Source organism: Oncorhynchus nerka, linkage group LG18 (assembly GCF_034236695.1).
Source record: "Oncorhynchus nerka isolate Pitt River linkage group LG18, Oner_Uvic_2.0, whole genome shotgun sequence".
NCBI lineage: Eukaryota > Metazoa > Chordata > Actinopteri > Salmoniformes > Salmonidae > Oncorhynchus > Oncorhynchus nerka.
In genome coordinates this window covers 82,397,272-82,411,791 of record NC_088413.1, presented here as the reverse complement: position 1 = coordinate 82,411,791, position 14,520 = coordinate 82,397,272, and the positions used below count along the sequence as shown (strand labels likewise).

General features: G+C 46.2%; 1 protein-coding gene across 7 annotated transcripts in view; it reads right to left on the bottom strand.

Annotated features, from left to right (window-relative positions):
* Window positions 1–986: 986 nt before the first annotated feature.
* smoc1 (SPARC related modular calcium binding 1) overlaps window positions 987–14,520 on the bottom strand; it is a 573,206-nt gene continuing 559,672 nt past the window's right edge. For all 7 annotated transcript variants that reach the window (XM_065004417.1, XM_065004416.1, XM_065004420.1 and 4 more), the window contains one exon: window positions 987–5,584. In XM_065004417.1, the coding sequence (XP_064860489.1) occupies window positions 5,568–5,584 (17 nt within the window). In that variant the 3' untranslated portion in view covers window positions 987–5,567. The remainder of the gene's footprint in view (window positions 5,585–14,520) is intronic.

Below are 14,520 nucleotides of genomic sequence, written 5' to 3'. Positions count from 1 at the left end.
TACGTACGGTCACTGTGGGGACGACATAGTCGATGCACTTATTAACGAAGCCGATGGCTGATGTGGTGTACTCCTCAATGCCATTGGATGAATCCCGGAAAATATTCTAGTCTGTGCTATCCCATAACCTTATCCTGCAACCATCCTAACCCCTGTCCCCTACCCTCTACCCCTATCCTACTCCCTACCCTCTATCCCTATCCTGCACCCCACCCTACCCCTCATCCTACCCCCTACCATCTACCCCTATCCTGCACCCCACGCTACCCCTCATCCTACCCCCTACCCTCTACCCCTATCCTACAACCCATCCTAATCCCTACCCTCTACCCCTATCCTGCACCCCACGCTACCCCTCATCCTACCCCCTACCCTCTACCCCTATCCTACAACCCATCCTACTCCCTACCCTCTACCCCTATCCTACAACCCATCCTACTCCCTACCCTCTATCCATATCCTGCACCCCATCCTACCCCCTATCCTGCACCCCATCCTACCCCCTATCCTGCACCCCATCCTACCTCCTACCCCATCCTACCACCATCAACCCTCTTTCTGAACCACCACCTTCATCATACCAGAAACCTTTCCCATCCCAAACAAATCAGGACATCTCACATGTGGTGTATGATCCCAAACGGCAACATATGGTGATGAGAGATCACCTACTATCCAGACTACAGTAAGGACTTGTATCACCATGTGTTGTCTTGATACAGACCAATCAACCATTCTTTAATAGCTCCTATCTGACTTTGTGATCTACTGTTAGCAACGGACCTACCGGCTAAGTCTGTTACAGTTATGGCTTTATTACAGTAAAGCCACACAAAGAACCAGGAAGGAGTCCAATACAGAAATATATTTTTGTAGAAATGTCATTCATTCTAATTCAATTTCAATCTAATTATATGGTCAAATACTGTGATCACTTGTCAGCGGAGATCTCAACAATTGAACATAAATCAAAAAGAAACCCAAGATTCTTTAAAAACGTTTATTTCAAATTATGGAAGTCAATTGGCTTGGTCAAAAGAAAAAGCTATTGCTTAGTAAGGTCCTCGTGTTGTAACACACCTGTCTAAAAGATATAGTGAACTAGATGCTTGCGTTTGAGACGGACCCTTTCTAAAAGCAGTGATATATTTTCACCAGAAGGGGTCAGTAATGTGCTCTTGTTCCCCTTAGAGATATTCTTCTTCCCGTGTCCAAAGCAACCACATTGACACCTGTTACATACAGGAAGTCAAATGCTGTGGGAGAGGTCTTACACTCCAAAAAGATTTGGGATGGTCTTACAGTTTGGGTCCTATATTAATGTGTGATAAGTACATTTAGTACCGCTATTTGTCGTGATGTGAATAAAATAAAATATGCTTTTTAGAAAGTTTAGTCCAAAAGCTCCACAATGAAACAAGGAAACCAACAACAGAATATGATACATATTTACATTGAGAGCCTTCTCTCTTACTTTAGTTCCATGGGGACAGTGTATGGTTGTTTCCAGGGATAAGTCCATATAGGCAAACAAATACACACATAAACAATCACAAATAAACAAACCTCATCTTTCTGAATTTAGAAAGATAACAATTGTGGATATCATTCTTTTTTTCCGTCAATCTTTTATTTATTATTATTTTTTTATTTTATTATGACTGTGGTGACATTTTCAGTCAGGTACGCCACTGTTGAAGTGGTAGACCTGTGGTTACCGTAACATATTATTAAGCCTAATGGGTTAGCATAACAGACCATAGACAAAACCTGACCAAAGATCAATGTGTTGCTGACATGGGAATTTCAGCCGAGGTGTATTCATTAGCGCACACTGTAGCAAAAAAGAAACAAGAGTTTCTATTGGACAAATTCAGGTAGGGTCCCTCCCCGTTTCGTCCTGTTTACTTCTGTTTGGTTCCTAGTGAATACACCCCCCTATCTCTCTCTGTCTCTGTTTGCCAGTTCAGTGTCTGTTCTGCCTACATTATCGTATGGTTGATTTAAAATACAGTGCCAGGGGTTTAATGTCTAAACCTCTCATTATTATGACTCTTAAAGAAATACTTTCAACTTAACTCAGTCAGTCTCACAGTTTCCTTTCCACCCCATACCATTTTCACATAATGAATATTGCAGTTCATATACATTTTACAAAACAAAACATACGGAACACATTCGCTTGTATTTGTGCACTACTTCCCTGTACATATAGTAGCCTCTCTAGTCAGGGACGCAAATAACTCTTCACACAGCTACTGGACTTCTGAAGGGGTGCATTATGGGGGATCGAGTCTCTTTACTTCTGCAGCTGAACTCTGATCTTTCATCTTTCTTTTCGGATCCCAGGACCTCTAATGACAACAGCTAGTCTTCCTGGGGTTCATGGTGATCTGGTGATCTAACTGGTGATCTAACTGGACTGGTGATCTAACTGGTGATCTAACAGGTGATCTAACTGGTGATCTAACTGGTGATCTAACTGGTTAACAGGTGATCTAACAGGTGATCTAACTGGTGATCTAACAGGTTAACAGGTGATCTAACTGGTGATCTAACTGGTGATCTAACAGGTGATCTAACTGGTGATCTAACTGGTGATCTAACTGGTGATCTAACTGGTGATCTAACTGGTTAACAGGTGATCTAACAGGTGATCTAACAGGTGATCTAACTGGTGATCTAACTGGTGATCTAACAGGTGATCTAACTGGTGATCTAACTGGTGATCTAACTGGTGATCTAACTGGTGATCTAACTGGTGATCTAACTGGTTAACAGGTGATCTAACAGGTGATCTAACTGGTGATCTAACTGGTGATCTAACTGGTGATCTAACAGGTTAACAGGTGATCTAACTGGTGATCTAACTGGTGATCTAACTGGTGATCTAACTGGTGATCTAACTGGTGATCTAACAGGTTAACAGGTGATCTATCTGGTGATCTAACTGGTGATCTAACTGGTGATCTAACTGGTGATCTAACTGGTGATCTAACTGGTGATCTAACTGGTTAACAGGTGATCTAACAGGTGATCTAACAGGTGATCTAACTGGTGATCTAACTGGTTAACAGGTGATCTAACAGGTTAACAGGTGATCTAACTGGTGATCTAACAGGTGATCTAACTGGTGATCTAACTGGTGATCTAACTGGTGATCTAACTGGTGATCTAACTGGTGATCTAACTGGTGATCTAACTGGTGATCTAACAGGTGATCTAACTGGTGATCTAACTGGTGATCTAACTGGTGATCTAACAGGTTAACAGGTGATCTAACAGGTTAACAGGTGATCTAACTGGTTAACAGGTGATCTAACAGGTGATCTAACTGGTGATCTAACTGGTGATCTAACTGGTTAACAGGTGATCTAACTGGTTAACAGGTGATCTAACAGGTTAACAGGTGATCTAACTGGTGATCTAACTGGTTAACAGGTGATCTAACTGGTTAACAGGTGATCTAACAGGTTAACAGGTGATCTAACAGGTTAACAGGTGATCTAACAGGTTAACAGGTGCTCTAACAGGTTAACAGGTGATCTAACTGGTGATCTAACGGATTGTCATTGTTTTCTGCTAGTTACAGCTACAGATGAGCAGTTTATTGTAGAGCAAACTGAGGCTGTTGATTTGCAGCTCGTTTAAAAAACCTTCTTCGTGTCATCAGCTCCTGTGTTATTAAGGAGACAGAACAGAGAGAACACAGCCTCACAGCTGACAGAGTAACATTGGGACTGACGGATAAACATCACAGGAAGTTGTTTGCTGTGTTCGAAGACACATTTAACTGTGCTTTTACCTTTGTGTGCTATTATATGAAATGACAGGATGTTGTGTTGCAAGAACGCCAAAGCAACATGGATAATGTCCCAGTGAAAACCCAGAAACGTGGATAATGTCCCAGTGAAAACCCAGAAACGTGGATAATGTCCCAGTGAAGACCCAGAAACGTGGATAATGTCCCAGTGAAGACCCAGAAACATGGATAATGTCCCAGTGAAGACCCAGAAACGTGGATAATGTCCCAGTGAAGACCCAGAAACATGGATAATGTCCCAGTGAAAACCCAGAAACATGGATAATGTCCCAGTGAAGACCCAGAAACGTGGATAATGTCCCAGTGAAGACCCAGAAACGTGGATAATGTCCCAGTGAAGACCCAGAAACGTGGATAATGTCCCAGTGAAGACCCAGAAACATGGATAATGTCCCAGTGAAGACCCAGAAACATGGATAATGTCCCAGTGAAGACCCAGAAACATGGATAATGTCCCAGTGAAGACCCAGAAACATGGATAATGTCCCAGTGAAGACCCAGAAACGTGGATAATGTCCCAGTGAAGACCCAGAAACATGGATAATGTCCCAGTGAAGACCCAGAAACATGGATAATGTCCCAGTGAAGACCCAGAAACATGGATAATGTCCCAGTGAAGACCCAGAATGCCACAGCAACATGGATAATGTCCCAGTGAAGAACCTTACAGGGGATAACTGTCTCGCTGCGTTTAAACATTAAGGTTAACAATGAGAAGAAGAGTTATTATTCTTATCGAGATATTTTAAGTCACAATAGAAAATATCAAACAAATATCAAAACAGATAGAAAGTCAAACATAGGGAGGAGAAAGTGCAAATATTTTGGCGCCACTTCTTGTTTTGTTTTCTCTTGTTTTTTTTCCATTCTTTTTGTACAGGAACTGCTCCATCTTTCTTCTCCATCTGTCTGCTCCATCTTTCTTCTCCATCTGTCTGCTCCATCTTTCTGCTCCATCTGTCTTCTCCATCTGTCTGCTCCATCTGTCTGCTCCATCTGTCTGCTCAATCTTTCTGCTCCATCTGTCTGCTCCATCTGTCTGCTCCATCTGTCTGCTCCATTTTTCTCTTTACTGTCAGTCAGAAAGCGTACAGATGCCTTCCCTCTGTTCTAACCCTTCCCTCTGTTCTAACCCTTCCCTCTGTTCTAACCCTTCCCTCTGTTCTAACCCTTCCCTCTGTTCTAACTCTGTTCTAACCCTTCCCTCTGTTCTAACCCTTCCTTCTGTTCTAACTCTGTTATAACCCTTCCCTCTGTTCTAACCCTTCCCTCTGTTCTAACTCTGATCTAACCATTCCCTCTGTTCTAACCCTTCCCTCTGTTCTAACCCTTCGCTCTGTTCTAACCCTTCCCTCTATTCTAATTCGTCCCGCTGTTCTAACACTTCCCTCTGTTCTAACTCTGTTCTAACTCTTCCCTCTGTTCTAACCCTTCCCTCTGTTCTAACTCTGTTCTAACTCTTCCCTCTGTTCTAACCCTTCCCTCTGTTCTAACTCTTCCCTCTGTTCTAACTCTTCCCTGTTCTAACCCTCTGTTCTAACCCTTCCCTCTGTTCTAACCCTTCCCTTTGTTCTAACCCTTCCCTCTGTTCTACCTCTGTTCTAACTCTTCCCTCTGTTCTAACTCTTCCCTCTGTTCTAACTCTTCCCTCTGTTCTAACTCTGTTCTAACCCTTCCCTCTGTTCTAACCCTTCCCTCTGTTCTAACCCTTCCCTCTCCTCTCAGCTTCTGGAGCCTTCCTTCCTCACACCAGACGACCTACTGGGAATAGAAGAGACAAGAGAGAGAGACAGAGAGAGAGAGATACATAGAGACAGAGAGAGAGAGAGAGAGAGAAAGAGAGAAAGAGAGAGACAGAGAGCGAGAGACAGAGAGCGAGAGAGAGACAGAGAGAGAGAGACACAGAGAAACACAGAGAGAGAGAGAGAGAGAGAAGAGGTGTAAGCTTCAGGCTCCAGCTCCCAAATGCTCCACACACATACATACATTACATACATTTGTGCGTGTGCTCACATACATATATATCCATCTAGTGACAAGACAACACACGGCATTCCTCCACTGTACATGTCCAAGCTCTTTCATACACCACACATGCATGCACGCATATCCGTTTTACACACTCACACACATACTTTTATGCACACCACACACACACACACACACACACACACACACACACACACACACACACACACACACACTAGTATCTAACACTGTTACAGACAGGAACTAGGATCTAACACTGTCACAGACAGGAACTAAGACCAAGATGGCCCTCAATCAGGAATGTGTGTGTGTGTGTGTGTGTGTGTGTGTGTGTGTGTGTGTGTGTGTGTGTATATGTGTGTATATGTGTGTGTATATGAGTGTGTATATGTGTGTGTGTGCATTTGCACGTGCCTGAATGACAAGTTTGTTCTCTGAAAAATCATGTGGGAAACAGACTCGACCTCTGTGGTTTATATTTAACTCTACACCGCCTTCCTCTGTGGTTGATATGTAACTCTACACCGCCTTCGTCTGTGGTTGATATGTAACTCTACACCGCCTTCCTCTGTGGTTGATATGTAACTCTACACCGCCTTCCTCTGTGGTTGATATGTAACTCTACACCGCCTTCCTCTGTGGTTGATATGTAACTCTACACCGCCTTCCTCTATGGTTGATATGTAACTCTACACCGCCTTCCTCTGTGGTTGATATGTAACTCTACACCGCCTTCCTCTGTGGTTGATATGTAACTCTACACCGCCTTCTTCTGTGGTTGATATGTAACTCTACACCGCCTTCGTCTGTGGTTGATATGTAACTCTACACCGCCTTCCTCTGTGGTTGATATGTAACTCTACACCGCCTTCCTCTGTGGTTGATATGTAACTCTACACCGCCTTCCTCTTCCTCTGTGGTTGATATGTAACTCTACACCGCCTTCCTCTGTGGTTGATATGTAACTCTACACCGCCTTCCTCTGTGGTTGATATGTAACTCTACACCGCCTTCCTCTGTGGTTGATATGTAACTCTACACCGCCTTCCTCTGTGGTTGATATGTAACTCTACACCGCCTTCCTCTGTGGTTGATATGTAACTCTACACCGCCTTCCTCTGTGGTTGATATGTAACTCTACACCGCCTTCCTCTGTGGTTGATATGTAACTCTACACCGCCTTCCTCTGTGGTTGATATGTAACTCTACACCGCCTTCCTCTGTGGTTGATATGTAACTCTACACCGCCTTCCTCTGTGGTTGATATGTAACTCTACACCGGCTTATTTATCCTTCCTTATCTTCCTCGCCCAATCCTTCCCCTCTCTTCCTCGTTCTCTCTTCTTGCCCCTCTCCTTTTGTTTGTCTACTCTGGCACATTGTAAATCATTAGTGGTACAGTGAGGATCTCAGTTTCAGTAAACCAAAGCAACTATGTGATTTAAGGCCACCCTTACCCTAACTGACTGACTGGCTAGATGGTTGACTGGCTGTCTGGCTGGTAGTCTTACTGGCTGTCTGGCAGGTTGGCTAGCTGGCTGGTTGGCTGACTGGCTGGCTGGCTGGCTGACTGGCTGGCTGGTTGGCTGGCTGGCTGGCTAGCTGACTGGCTGGCAGATTGGCTGACTGGCTGGCTGTCTGGCATATTGGCTAGCTGGATGGTTGGCTGACTGGCTGGCTGGTTGGCTGACTGGCCGGCTGGTTGGCTAACTCCTGGAGGACTCCCTTTACCAGACTGTGGCTGACAGTAGAGATTACAATAGCCCTGTCCTGGACCCTGATCTACAGTAGAGATTACAATAGCCCTGTCCTGGACCTTGATCTACAGTAGAGATTACAATAGCCCTGTCCTGGACCCTGATCTACAGTAGAGATTACAATAGCCCTGTCCTGGACCTTGATCTACAGTAGAGATTACAATAGCCCTGTCCTGGACCCTGATCTACAGTAGAGATTACAATAGCCCTGTCCTGGACCCTGATCTCTACAATAGCCCTGTCCTGGACCCTGATCTACAGTAGAAATTACAATAGCCCTGTCCTGGACCCTGATTTACAGTAGAGATTACAATAACCCTGTCCTGGACCCTGATCTACAGTAGAGGTTACAATAGCCCTGTCTCCAAAACTCTTGAACGTGCCGTCCTTGGCCAGCTCTCCCGCTATCTCTCTCAGAATGACCTTCTTGATCCAAATCAGTCAGGTTTCAAGACTAGTCATTCAACTGAGACTGCTCTTCTCTGTATCACGGAGGCGCTCCGCACTGCTAAAGCTAACTCTCTCTCCTCTGCTCTCATCCTTCTAGACCTATCGGCTGCCTTCGATACTGTGAACCATCAGATCCTCCTCTCCACCCTCTCCGAGTTGGGCATCTCCGGCGCGGCCCACGCTTGGATTGCGTCCTACCTGACAGGTCACTCCTACCAGGTGGCGTGGCGAGAATCTGTCTCCTCACCACGCCCTCTCACCACTGGCGTCCCCCAGGGCTCTGTTCAAGGCCCTCTCCTGTTCTCGCTATACACCAAGTCACTTGGCTCTGTCATAACCTCACATGGTCTCTCCTATCATTGCTATGCAGACGACACACAATTAATCTTCTCCTTTCCCCCTTCTGATGACCAGGTGGCGAATCGCATCTCTGCATGTCTGGCAGACATATCAGTGTGGATGACGGATCACCACCTCAAGCTGAACCTCGGCAAGACGGAGCTGCTCTTCCTCCCGGGGAAGGACTGCCCATTCCATGATCTCGCCATCACGGTTGACAACTCCATTGTGTCCTCCTCCCAGAACGCTAAGAACCTTGGCGTGATCCTGGACAACACCCTGTCGTTCTCAACTAACATCAAGGCGGTGGCCCGTTCCTGTAGGTTCATGCTCTACAACATCCGCAGAGTACGACCCTGCCTCACACAGGAAGCGGCGCAGGTCCTAATCCAGGCACTTGTCATCTCCCGTCTGGATTACTGCAACTCGCTGTTGGCTGGGCTCCCTGCCTGTGCCATTAAACCCCTACAACTCATCCAGAACGCCGCAGCCCGTCTGGTGTTCAACCTTCCCAAGTTCTCTCACGTCACCCCCGCTCCTCCGCTCTCTCCACTGGCTTCCAGTTGAAGCTTGCATCCGCTACAAGACCATGGTGCTTGCCTACGGAGCTGTGAGGGGAACGGCACCTCAGTACCTCCAGGCTCTGATCAGGCCCTACACCCAAACAAGGGCACTGCGTTCATCCACCTCTGGCCTGCTCGCCTCCCTACCACTGAGGAAGTACAGTTCCCGCGCAGCCCAGTCAAAACTGTTCGCTGCTCTGGCCCCCCAATGGTGGAACAAACTCCCTCACAACGCCAGGACAGCGGAGTCAATCACCACCTTCCGGAGACACCTGAAACCCCACCTCTTTCAGGAATACCTAGGATAGGATAAAGTAATCCTTCTCACCCCCCCCTTACTAGATTTAGATGCACTATTGTAAAGTGGCTGTTCCACTGGATGTCTTAGGGTGAACGCACCAATTTGTAAGTCGCTCTGGATAAGAGCGTCTGCTAAATGACTTAAATGTAATGTAAATGTAATGTAATGTCCTGGACCTTGATCTACAGTAGAGATTACAATAGCCCTGTCCTGGACCCTGATCTACAGTAGAGATTACAATAGCCCTGTCCTGGACCTTGATCTACAGTAGAGATTACAATAGCCCTGTCCTGGACCCTGATCTACAGTAGAGATTACAATAGCCCTGTCCTGGACCTTGATCTATAGTAGAGATTACAATAGGCCTGTCCTGGACCCTGATCTACAGTAGAGATTACAATAGCCCTGTCCTGGACCCTGATCTACAGTAGAGATTACAATAGCCCTGTCCTGGACCCTGATCTACAGTAGAAATTACAATAGCCCTGTCCTGGACCCTGATTTACAGTAGAGATTACAATAACCCTGTCCTGGACCCTGATCTACAGTAGAGGTTACAATAGCCCTGTCTCCAAAACTCTTGAACGTGCCGTCCTTGGCCAGCTCTCCCGCTATCTCTCTCAGAATGACCTTCTTGATCCAAATCAGTCAGGTTTCAAGACTAGTCATTCAACTGAGACTGCTCTTCTCTGTATCACGGAGGCGCTCTGCACTGCTAAAGCTAACTCTCTCTCCTCTGCTCTCATCCTTCTAGACCTATCGGCTGCCTTCGATACTGTGAACCATCAGATCCTCCTCTCCACCCTCTCCGTAGAGTTGGGCATCTAGCCGGCCCACGCTTGATTGCGTCCTACCTGACAGGTCACTCCTACCAGGTGGCGTGGCGAGAATCTGTCTCCTCACCACGCCCTCTCACCACTGGCGTCCCCCAGGGCTCTGTTCAAGGCCCTCTCCTGTTCTCGCTATACACCAAGTCACTTGGCTCTGTCATAACCTCACATGGTCTCTCCTATCATTGCTAGGTCAAGTGTTGCAGACGACACACAATTAATCTTCTCCTTTCCCCTTCTGATGACCAGGTGGCGAATCGCATCTCTGCATGTCTGGCAGACATATCAGTGTGGATGAACGGATCACCACCTCAAGCTGAACCTCGGCAAGACGGAGCTGCTCTTCCTCCCGGGGAAGGACTGCCCATTCCATGATCTCGCCATCACGGTTTGACAACTCCATTGTGTCCTCCTCCCAGAGGGCTGGGAGAACCTTGGCGTGATCCTGGACAACACCCTGTCGTTCTCAACTAACATCAAGGCGGTGGCAGGGTTCCTGGAGGTTCATGCTCTACAACATCCGTTGGTAGCCATGCAGACCCTGCCTCACAGGATGGCGCAGGTCTAATCCAGGCACTTGTCATCTCCCGTCTGGATTACTGCAACTCGCTGTTGGCTGGGCTCCCTGCCTGTGCCATTAAGCCCCTACAACTCATCCAGAACGCCGCAGCCCGTCTGGTGTTCAACCTTCCCAAGTTCTCTCACGTGAGGAAAGAGGGAGGAACCCCGCTCTTCCGCTCTCTCCACTGGCTTCCAGTTGAAGCTTGCATCCGCTACAAGACCATGGTGCTTGTGACGGAGCTGTGAGGGGAACGGCACCTCAGTACCTCCAGGCTCTGATCAGGCCCTACACCCAAACAAGGGCACTGCGTTCATCCACCTCTGGCCTGCTCGCCTCCCTACCACTGAGGAAGTACAGTTCCGCGCAGCCCAGTCAAAACTGTTCGCTGCTCTGGCCCCCAATGGTGGAACAAACTCCCTAATACGCCAGGACAGCAGTCAATCACCACCTTCCGGAGACACCTGAAACCCCACCTCTTTCAGGAATACCTAGGATAGGATAAAGTAATCCTTCTCACCCCCTTACTAGATTTAGATGCACTATTGTAAAGTGGCTGTTCCACTGGATGTCTTAAGGTGAACGCACCAATTTGTAAGTCGCTCTGGATAAGAGCGTCTGCTAAATGACTTAAATGTAATGTAAATGTAATGTAATGTCCTGGACCTTGATCTACAGTAGAGATTACAATAGCCCTGTCCTGGACCCTGATCTACAGTAGAGATTACAATAGCCCTGTCCTGGACCCTGATCTACAGTAGAGGTTACTATAGCCCTGTCCTGGACCTTGATCTACAGTAGAGATTACAATAACCCTGTCCTGGACCCTGATCTACAGTAGAGATTATAATAGCCCTGTCATGGACCTTGATCTACAGTAGAGATTACAATAACCCTGTCCTGGACCCTGATCTACAGTAGAGATTACAATAGGCCTGTCCTGGACCCTGATCTACAGTAGAGATTACAATAACCCTGTCCTGGACCCTGATCTACAGTAGAGATTATAATAGCCCTGTCCTGGACCTTGATCTACAGTAGAGATTATAATAGCCCTGTCCTGGACCTTGATCTACAGTAGAGATTACAATAACCCTGTCCTGGACCTTGATCTACAGTAGAGATTACAATAACCCTGTCCTGGACCTTGATCTACAGTAGAGATTACAATAGCCCTGTCCTGGACCCTGATTTACAGTAGAGAATACAATAACCCTGTCCTGGACCCTGATCTACAGTAGAGGTTACAATAGCCCTGTCCTGGACCTTGATCTACAGTAGAGATTACAATAGCCCTGTCCTGGACCCTGATCTACAGTAGAGATTACAATAGCCCTGTCCTGGACCCTGATCTACAGTAGAGATTACAATAGCCCTGTCCTGGACCCTGATCTACAGTAGAGGTTACTATAGCCCTGTCCTGGACCTTGATCTACAGTAGAGATTACAATAACCCTGTCCTGGACCCTGATCTACAGTAGAGATTATAATAGCCCTGTCCTGGACCTTGATCTACAGTAGAGATTACAATAACCCTGTCCTGGACCCTGATCTACAGTAGAGATTACAATAGGCCTGTCCTGGACCCTGATCTACAGTAGAGATTACAATAACCCTGTCCTGGACCCTGATCTACAGTAGAGATTATAATAGCCCTGTCCTGGACCTTGATCTACAGTAGAGATTATAATAGCCCTGTCCTGGACCTTGATCTACAGTAGAGATTACAATAACCCTGTCCTGGACCTTGATCTACAGTAGAGATTACAATAACCCTGTCCTGGACCTTGATCTACAGTAGAGATTACAATAGCCCTGTCCTGGACCCTGATTTACAGTAGAGAATACAATAACCCTGTCCTGGACCCTGATCTACAGTAGAGGTTACAATAGCCCTGTCCTGGACCTTGATCTACAGTAGAGATTACAATAGCCCTGTCCTGGACCCTGATCTACAGTAGAGATTACAATAGCCCTGTCCTGGACCTTGGTCTACAGTAGAGATTACAATAGCCCTGTCCTGGACCTTGATCTACAGTAGAGATTACAATAGCCCTGTCCTGGACCCTGATCTACAGTAAAGATTACAATAGCCCTGTCCTGGACCCTGATCTACAGTAAAGATTACAATAGCCCTGTCCTGGACCCTGATCTACAGTAGAGATTACAATAGCCCTGTAGTTGTATCGTAGGGCTACGGCAGGTCCAAGTGTTGGGACTGGGAGCTGTTCCGGAAATGGGACTCCTTTTCGGCTTATCAATAAGACACAAAGAAGAGAGAGAAAGAGAGGCACGGGAGAGAGAGGGAGGGATGGGAGGGAGAGGGATGGGAGGGAGATATTGGAGAGAGAGGGGGATAGGAGGGAGAGGAAGGGAGGGAGGGACGGGAGAGAGAAGGAGGGATGGGAGAGACAGGGAGGGATGGGAGGGAGAGGGAGGGATGGGAGAGAGAAAGATATGCGAGGAAGGGAGGATTAGAATGGGGGCAGGGACTGTTGGGAGGGAGGGAGGGAGAGAAGAGATGGGTTGGTAGCCATGCAGAATGCAGATTGCTTACAGATGGTTGTCAGGGGGTAATAGAGAGGGTCTGGAGCCCTGGGAGAAAATCAGTATGTGTGCACGCAGGGTGTGTGTCTGACAGGGGGATATGTGAGGGAAAGAGAGGCAGGGTGTGTGTCTGATGGGGTGGGGGTAGGGATATGTGAGGGAAAGAGAGGCAGGGTGTGTGTCTGATGGGGGTAGGGATATGTGAGGAAAGAGAGGGGGCGTGTGTCTGATGGGGGGTGTAGGGATATGTGAGGGAAAGAGAGGCAGGGTGTGTGTCTGATGGGGATATAGGGAGTGTGAGGGAAAGAGAGGCAGGGTGTGTGTCAGAGGGGGGGTAGCGATATACAGGTGGCTAGCTGTCAGTGGCTGGGCCCACATAATATAATGTATGGTCTAGGTGGCTATCCAAGACACACCAATCCACTAATATACACTAACATACAACACAATCCACTAATATAGACTACAATCCACTAATATAGACTACAATCCATTAATATAGACTACAATCCACTAATATACACTAACATACAATACAATACACTAATATAGACTACAATACACTAATATAGACTACAATCCACTAATATAGACTACAATCCACTAATATAGACTACAATCCATTAATATAGACTACAATCCATTAATATAGACTACAATCCACTAATATAGACTACAATCCACTAATATAGACTACAATACAATCCACTAATATAGACTACAATCCACTAATATAGACTACAATCAACTAATATACACTAACATACAATACAATCCACTAATATAAACTACAATCCACTAATATAGACTACAATCCACTAATATAGACTACAATCCACTAATATAGACTACAATCCACTAATATACACTAACATACAATACAATCCACTAATATAGACTACAATCCACTAATATAGACTACAATTGCTTAAATGTATGGGGGATACCAGTGAGATATACTGTCTAGTGTACTGGGGATACCAGTGAGATATACTGCCTAGTGTACTGGGGATACAACAGATATACTGCCTAGTGTATTGGGGATACAGCAGATATACTGCCTAGTGTACTGGGGATACAACAGATATACTGCCTAGTGTATTGGGGATACAACAGATATACTGCCTAGTGTACTGGGGATACAACAGATATACTGTCTAGTGTACTGGGGATACAACAGATATACTGCCTAGTGTACTGGGGATACAACAGATATACTGTCTAGTGTACTGGGGATACAACAGATATACTGCCTAGTGTATTGGGGATAAAACAGATATACTGCCTAGTGTACTGGGGATACCAGTGAGTTATACTGCCTAGTATACTGGGGATACAACAGATATACTGCCTAGTGTACTG